The sequence below is a fragment of the Salvelinus fontinalis genome, chromosome 21 (genome assembly GCF_029448725.1).
Source record: "Salvelinus fontinalis isolate EN_2023a chromosome 21, ASM2944872v1, whole genome shotgun sequence".
Taxonomy (NCBI): Eukaryota; Metazoa; Chordata; class Actinopteri; order Salmoniformes; family Salmonidae; genus Salvelinus; species Salvelinus fontinalis.
Genome location: NC_074685.1, coordinates 6,709,150 through 6,717,620, shown reverse-complemented (window position 1 = coordinate 6,717,620; position 8,471 = coordinate 6,709,150). Strand labels below are relative to the sequence as shown.

Below are 8,471 nucleotides of genomic sequence, written 5' to 3'. Positions count from 1 at the left end.
AAATTCCCTGTTTTATGTCAGTTAGTATCACCACTTTATTTTAAGAATGTGAAATGTCTGAATAATAGTAGAGTGATATATTTCAGCTTTTATTTCTTTCATCACATTCCCAGTGGGTCAGAAGTTTACATACACCCAGTTAGTATTTGGTAGCATTGCCTTTAAAATGTTTATCTTGGGTCAAATGTTTCAGGTAGCCTTCCACAAGCTTCCCACACTAAGTTGGGTGAATTTTGGCCCCTTCCTCCTGACGGAGCTGGTGTAACTGAATCAGGTTTGTAGGCCTCCTTACTCGCACACGCGTTTTCAGTTCTGCCCACAAATTTTCTATAGTGTTGAGGTCAGGGCTTTGTGGCCACTCCAATACCTTGACTTTGTTGTCCTTAAGCCATTTTGCCACAACTTTGGAAGTATGCTTGGGGTCATTGTCCATTTGGAAGACCCATTTGCGACCAAACTTTAACTTCCTGACTGTCTTGAGATGTTGCTTCAATATATCTACATAATTTTCCTCCCTCATGAAGCCATCTATTTTGAAGTGCACCAATCCCTCCTGCAGCAAAGCACCCCGACAACATGATGCTGCCAGGACATAATTTTCTGGAATTTTCCAAGCTGTTTAAAGGCACAGTCAACTTAGTTTATGTAAACTTCTGACCCACTGGAATTGTGATACAGTGAAATAATCTGTCTGTAAACAATTGTTGGAAAAATGACTTGTGTCATGCACAAAGTAATGTCCTAACCGACTTGCCAAAACTATAGTTTGTTAACAAGAAATCTGTGGAGTGGTTGAAAATCGAGTTTTATTGACTCCAACGTAAGTGTATGTGAACTTTCGACTTCAACTGTATATAATCAAGATATATTAGTGTTTTATTTTTTCATATTCTTTTTACAAATGTTAGAATTTTTCCACTTCCTCTTTGACACTTTCTTCCACTTTGACAAAAAAATGACAATTAAATTCATTTTAATCCCACTTTATAGCACAACAAAATGTGGAAAAATTAAAGGGGTGTGAATACTTTCTGAAGGCACTGTATCCATCTAAATGTGTTAATTAACCAATCAAACAAACAATCAATCAATCTTTCAAGGATCACGATGCCCACAACATTGAAAAAGTAATCTTTATTCTTAAAACCATAACTTCATGATCATTGACATTGACCTATACAATGGAGGGACCTGTACTTGATTGGACAATGTGTGTAGAACATGAACACTTTCCATAAAGACCTGTGGTGAGGGGGTAGAGGGAGATGGAGGGAAGGAAAGAAGAGAGTAGTAGAGAGGAGAAAAGACAAGGATTAAGGCTTTGTCAGTGTCCTACAGGCTCTACTATTTCTCCTCTCTCTTCCTTTTCTCCATCTCATCCTCCTTTAACACCCTTTTCTGTGTTTCAAAATGCTGTGTGATAGTGTCTGTATATTAGCATTATATCCATGTAAAACATGTGTGGGATACAGACAGACAGACAGTGCTGTGAGACATTATCACCTGGTTACATGTCCTTTACATCTTCTCCGATAATAAATAAATATGAATAGTGATCATAACTTTATTCATAAACTACTTTTCACACATTGTGCTTGGAACTACATAGAAGAAGAAGTAGAAAGAGTAAATCAGTTATGGCTATACCATGTAAAGTTTTTCCTGTTAAGAGTAAGAGAAAGATAAGAGAGAAACACTGTGTGTGTGTGTGTGTGTGTGTGTGTGTCTGCGTGTCTGTACATGAGTGCATGCATGTGTGTCTGCATGCAGCTGCGTGTGTATGTGTTAGAGGATTAACTCCTTGCGCCCTTCAAGTCTATGCATTCCTGTTCTCTATATGCTGCTATAGTTTACAGGCCCAGCGCACTAACAGAGGGGAAAGTGCCATTGTCAGGGCTTTCCATTGACAGTAAAGTGCTTACATGCAGCACGGGGGAGGAGGGGGCTTCTGGGTGATGCGATGACCTGGGGTGCTTTGGTCCAGATCAACTCTGATGACGCTTGTGTTTTTATTGTCCTGCGAGCCCCGGCGTTCGGCCCTTGCCAGGGTATAAAAGCTAGGGCTCTCCACTGAGGGGGCCAGCACGAGCCAGCCTACCCCACACGGCACTACAAGCTGTACACGCAGGTAAGGACACACCCCACCCACACACACAATCCACAGCGGCAAACAGTACACAAGGGCCCACTCCTCTCAGCCTACAATGCCTGGGTGTGTCACCCTCGAGCGGGGCAGAGCCCCTAACAGAGGCCCAGGCCTCAGGGCCTACATGAGGCACTCAGACCCCAGGCTGGATTGCTACATTGGATGGTTACTTTCTTATTGGTGATTCTGATCCATCCTATGGAAGTGTGTGGCCTCTGTGTCCTGCCTCAGTTATTTACAAAAATAAAATAGTAACACACAATCAACACACATTCACTCTGCAGTAAGATCATTGATACCACACCTTTACCTGATTGTGTTTTGACTGTTTTTACATGTATTTCTCCTTGTCCCTCTTTCTCTCAATCTATCTCCCCTCCATTCTCTCTACTTGCATCTCTATCCTCCTCACTCGCCCTCTTTCCATCAATCCTCTCTTTTACTGTCTCTGCCTGCTCCACCCTCTCTTTCCTCTGACATTCCTTTCCTTGCCCCCTCTCTTCCCACACTCATCTCTCCATTCCCTCCCTCTACCCCGTCTCCCTCCATACTTTCCATCTCCCTCCCGCTCTGTCAGAATCTCCTGATCCCTCACCATGTCTCAGACCGCCAAGTCCGCCTCCAGTCAGGGCACTGATGCCAAGGACAAGGGAGCCCCTGCCCCCGCTGCCACCAGCAAGGCCACCAAGACCGGAGACCCTGGCATGGGAAACTTCAAAGTGAGTCACCACATCACCATTATATATAGACACAGCCCACTTGGCACAGGAGCTGGATTCAAATTGTAACTGCAGAAAAAAAGAGTAATGTCCACCCATTGTGTGGGAGCAGCAAACAGTCTAAAGTTAGCCATTTGCCTTTAGCCTTTATTTGACCCAGGTTAATTGACTATGGCTAGAGCATTATACAGGAGGTTTGTTGTGATTGGAAACATTGCTACTCAGTCAGTGGGTCTTAAGATGACCCCAGACATCTTACAGCCTTCACAGCAGTACAGGGGGCTTTGGGTTTAGTGGAAGGAAGCTCCTGTCCAGGTAGTCAGAGTGATAATGGAGCTTTCTAACTGATTGATAGATTGAGTTACTGTAGTTACCAGCCCCAACTGTAAAGGGCTCTGAGTCCTACAGTAGTTACAAACCTGCAGTAGTAAAAGGCACCATATTCCTTCTTATTCTATGGTAAAATGGCAAATATAGAATACAATATTTCTGGAAGAAGGACAGTGTCTCACCCTTGACCTCTCCTGTTGATGATGTCATCTAACCTCTGACCCCTGCAGATCATGCTGTTCGACCAGGAGAACTTCCAGGGCAGAATGATGGAGATCCAGAACGAGTGCATGAACGTGTGTGACCGCGGCATGGAGAGAGTGCGCAGTATCATCGTTGAGTGCGGCCCGTAAGTGGACACATACACCTACAGGGAAAGATCACACACACACACACACACACACACACCTACAGGGAAAGATCACACACACACACACACACACACACACACCTACAGGGAAAGATCACACACACACACACACCTACAGGGAAAGATCACACACACACACACACACCTACAGGGAAAGATCACACACACACACCTACAGGGAAAGATCACACACACACACCTACAGGGAAAGATCACACACACACACACACACCTACAGGGAAAGATCACACACACACACACACACACACACCTACAGGGAAAGATCACACACACACACACACCTACAGGGAAAGATCACACACACACACACACACACCTACAGGGAAAGATCACACACACACACACCTACAGGGAAAGATCACACACACACACACACACACACCTACAGGGAAAGATCACACACACACACACACACACACACCTACAGGGAAAGATCACACACACACACACACACACACCTACAGGGAAAGATCACACACACACACACACACACCTACAGGGAAAGATCACACACACACACACACACACACACACACACACACCTACAGGGAAAGATCACACACACACACACACACACACACACCTACAGGGAAAGATCACACACACACACACACACACACCTACAGTTAAAGATCACACACACACACACACACACACCTACAGGGAAAGATCACACACACACACACACACACACCTACAGGAAAGATCACACACACACACACACACACACACCTACAGGGAAAGATCACACACACACACACCTACAGGGAAAGATCACACACACACACACACACACACACCTACAGGGAAAGATCACACACACACACACACACACACCTACAGGGAAAGATCACACACACACACACACACACACCTACAGGGAAAGATCACACACACACACACACACACACCTACAGGGAAAGATCTCACACACACACACACACACACACACACACACACACACACACACCTACAGGGAAAGATCACACACACACACCTACAGGGAAAGATCACACACACACACACACACACACACACACACACACACACACCTACAGGGAAAGATCACACACACACACATACACACACCTACAGGGAAAGATCACACACACACACACACACACCTACAGGGAAAGATCACACACACACACACACACACACACACACACACACACACACACACACACACACACACACACACACCTACAGGGAAAGATCACACACACACACACACACACACACACACACACACACACACACACACACACACACACACACACACCTACAGGGAAAGATCACACACACACACACACACACACACACACACACACACACACACACACACACACACACACACACACACACACACACACACACACACACACACACACACACACACACACACCTACAGGGAAAGATCACACACACACACACACACACACACACACACACCTACAGGGAAAGATCACACACACACACACACACACACACACACACCTACAGGGAAAGATCACACACACACACACACACACACACACACACACACACACACACACACACACACACCTACAGGGAAAGATCACACACACACACACACACACACCTACAGGGAAAGATCACACACACACACACACACACACACACACACACCTACAGGGAAAGATCACACACACACACACACACACACACACACCTACAGGGAAAGATCACACACACACACACACACACACACACCTACAGGGAAAGATCACACACACACACACACACACACACACACACACACACACACACACACACACACCTACAGGGAAAGATCACACACACACACACACACACACACCTACAGGGAAAGATCACACACACACACACACACACACCTACAGGGAAAGATCACACACACACACACACCTACACACACACACCAACAGGGAAAGATCACACACACACACACACACACACACACACACACACACACACACACACACACACACACACACACACACACCTACAGGGAAAGATCACACACACACATACACCTACAGGGAAAGATCACACACACAGGGAAAGATCACACACACACATACACCTACAGATCACACACACACACCTACAGGGAAAGATCACACACACACACATCTACAGGGAAAGATCACACACACACACACACACACACACACACACACACACACACACACACACACACACACACACACACACACACACACACACACACACACACACACACACACACACGAATAGGGTATGATTACGCAATCAGTAAGCTCCACTGTAATCTAGTCCAAAACACAGGAACACTTTAACATCTGAGATCAAACACTGATCCTGTACTTTTTCACAGTTCTTCACACTCATTTCATCCCGTCTTCTAATCCCTCTCTCCCCCATCACCCCCTTGTGCCCCCCCTGTCCCTGGTGGCCCCCCCTCTCCAGCTTTGTTGCCTTTGAGCAGACTAACTTCCGTGGGGAGATGTTCATCTTGGAGAAGGGAGAGTACCCTCGCTGGGATACCTGGAGCAACTCTTACCGTAGTGACTGCCTCATGTCCCTCAGACCCATCCGCATGGTGAGGAACACACACACACACATTCGCATACACACAGACTCATGCCAAACACACACACACACTCTCACATTTTCACACACACACACAAACATTCCCAACATGACAATGACAAAGGAGTTTGCTAAAGCAAAAACATCTGGTGACCAGGGCTAATACAGTAGCTAGTGGAGTTAACCTCCAACACTGTACCCTGACATTCTCTCGCCTTCCTTCCCTTCCTTCCTTCCTTCCCTCTCTCCCTCTTTCCCTCATCAGGACAGCATGGAGCACAAGATCTGTCTGTTTGAGCTCTCCGACTTCAAGGGCAATAAGATGGAGATCCAGGAGGATGACGTGCCCACCCTCTGGGCGCACGGCTTCACTGACAGGGTGGGCAGCGTGAGGGTGCCCGGCGGAGTGTGAGTACACACACACACGCACGCACTCATCCTTATACACACACCACATTTATATATTATATGTATCACAGCAGTAGGGCTACTCTGCTGCTGAGAACCTGGTTAAATAAACTGACAAATCATCAGCTATATCAGTGGTAAAGCTCATATCTGCAGGAGAAGCTAGAAATAGAGTAGTAATACATTAGTAGCAGTATAGTGACATATGGCCCAGAGCCTAAGGCAGAGCTGCAGGTCCCTTGCCTTGTGCCTACAACATGAAGCCTTGTGGGAAGTGTCACGCTATAAAGGGAAGTATTCCGTCAGTCATGGGGAGGACTGGGTTATGTTTGTGTGTCATAAAATATCAAAGGTACATTTATGACTGTAGAACTCCATTATATGACTTCATTTTAATCTAAAAACAGCCTAGAAATACTATAAATCTAAATATAGTGTAACTAAACTAAACTGACCCTTTCTCTCTCCAGGTGGGTGGGTTACCAGTACCCCGGATACAGAGGCTACCAGTACCTGTTTGAGTGTGGTGACTACAGACACTACAATGAGTTCTGTGCCTTCCAGCCCCAGATCCAGTCCATGCGTCGCGTCAGGGACATGCAGTTCCATCAGCGTGGTTGCTTCAACCTCACTTCCGCCAGCAAGTGAGTGAACTCTGGTGGACGGACGCTGTAACTGCAGCCAGCCCTCCCTCACTCAACCCGCCCAACAGGCGCTTTTTATTTCTCCAACCCTATCCCTCCTTTCCTTCCCTTCACCCACCCTCATCCCTCCATCCTAAAGGGATAGAATGACAGCATCGTACCAACTGGAACAACCTAAATGACTTTTTATGATGCCAAATAATAAACATGTTTTGAAAAACTTGAACTCCTTTTGCCTGGACTACTTTTATTCAGAGCCTGTGGCAACATTTTTACCACAGCATTTTGTGCTTCACTGTCTTTCTCTCTCTGTTTGTTATTCACTGTTTCTTTCTCTCTTTTCCCTTATGTCTGTCTGACTGCTTTCTCCCAATGTTTTGTCTTTCTCTGTCTCCCTCCTTCACTGTGTCCATCTCTCTCTCTCTTCCTTCTGTCCCTCTCCTCTCCATCTGTCCTGTTAGACTGAGAAAGGACCATCTGATTAATGAGGGGTTAAAGGTTGAACACAGCCCCTCTCACCACTAACAGAGAGCACAGTCCTCCTGTCTCTAAGCTATAGATTGAACAGTTTAAATTATTATTACCTAACCATGAGGATGCATGTAGATAAAGCTTGTATAAGGTTATTCAATGGGACCTTGAAATGTGTTTCCTATCTAGATCTATGACATAGGAGTTATGGTCAGTTTATGACAAAACACAATATTTTTGTGATTTAAAATGTTCACCTTTGAATTTCTGCCAATGGTCCCATAAAATGACCAAAGAAAAAGATGTAGACACGATAAATCATCATTAAAATGGGAAAATTATCAAATGAGCTCATTTTAGGCTACAACAGGGCATCCGATTGTTTTAACATCAGCCAGTTCTGCACATAAGGCTGCCGCTATACTGATGTAAATATGTAGCTAAATAATTCTGATAAGAAATGTAGGCTACCTCACCTTCTTGACCTACCCTAACTTAATCCAGTTGACTCTCCAATAGGAAAAATGTGTTCCTCCTTGCTCCCTCAAAACAACAGATCTGTACGTGCTTTATTTCAAAGGGATATTGTATCCATTCCTTATGTCACAACTTACTGGAATACATTTGTCAATATCTGTTGGAAAAAAGTCTGGTTATTACCACAAATACCTGCTTGTTAACAAGGTCAGAGGTCTCTTTCAGAGTGATCCTTAAGTATTACCCTGCGAATCATTACCTGAAGAAACTCAAAAAAGACATTAACATTGACTGTACTTTGTGTTGAGCAT

The 8,471-nt window shown here is 45.1% G+C and overlaps 1 protein-coding gene across 1 annotated transcript; it reads left to right on the top strand.

Moving 5' to 3' along the window:
* The first annotated feature begins 849 nt into the window (after positions 1 to 849).
* Positions 850 to 7,438, top strand: LOC129818099 (beta-crystallin B1-like). The gene is made up of 6 exons (XM_055873663.1): positions 850 to 2,128; positions 2,724 to 2,865; positions 3,426 to 3,544; positions 6,038 to 6,170; positions 6,426 to 6,568; positions 7,039 to 7,438. The coding sequence occupies exons 2-6, from the start codon at positions 2,743 to 2,745 to the stop codon at positions 7,214 to 7,216; spliced, it is 696 nt and encodes a 231-aa protein (XP_055729638.1). The 5' UTR covers positions 850 to 2,128; positions 2,724 to 2,742; the 3' UTR covers positions 7,217 to 7,438.
* Positions 7,439 to 8,471: the final 1,033 nt, after the last annotated feature.

Coding starts and splice junctions, on each gene's coding strand:
- LOC129818099 (XM_055873663.1), top strand. CDS start 2,743: ATGTCTCAGACCGCCAAGTCCGCCTCCAGTCAGGGCACTGATGCCAAG. Junction 3,545..6,037: donor ATCATCGTTGAGTGCGGCCC/GTAAGTGGACAC, acceptor CCCCCTCTCCAG/CTTTGTTGCCTTTGAGCAGA. Junction 6,569..7,038: donor GTGAGGGTGCCCGGCGGAGT/GTGAGTACACAC, acceptor TTCTCTCTCCAG/GTGGGTGGGTTACCAGTACC.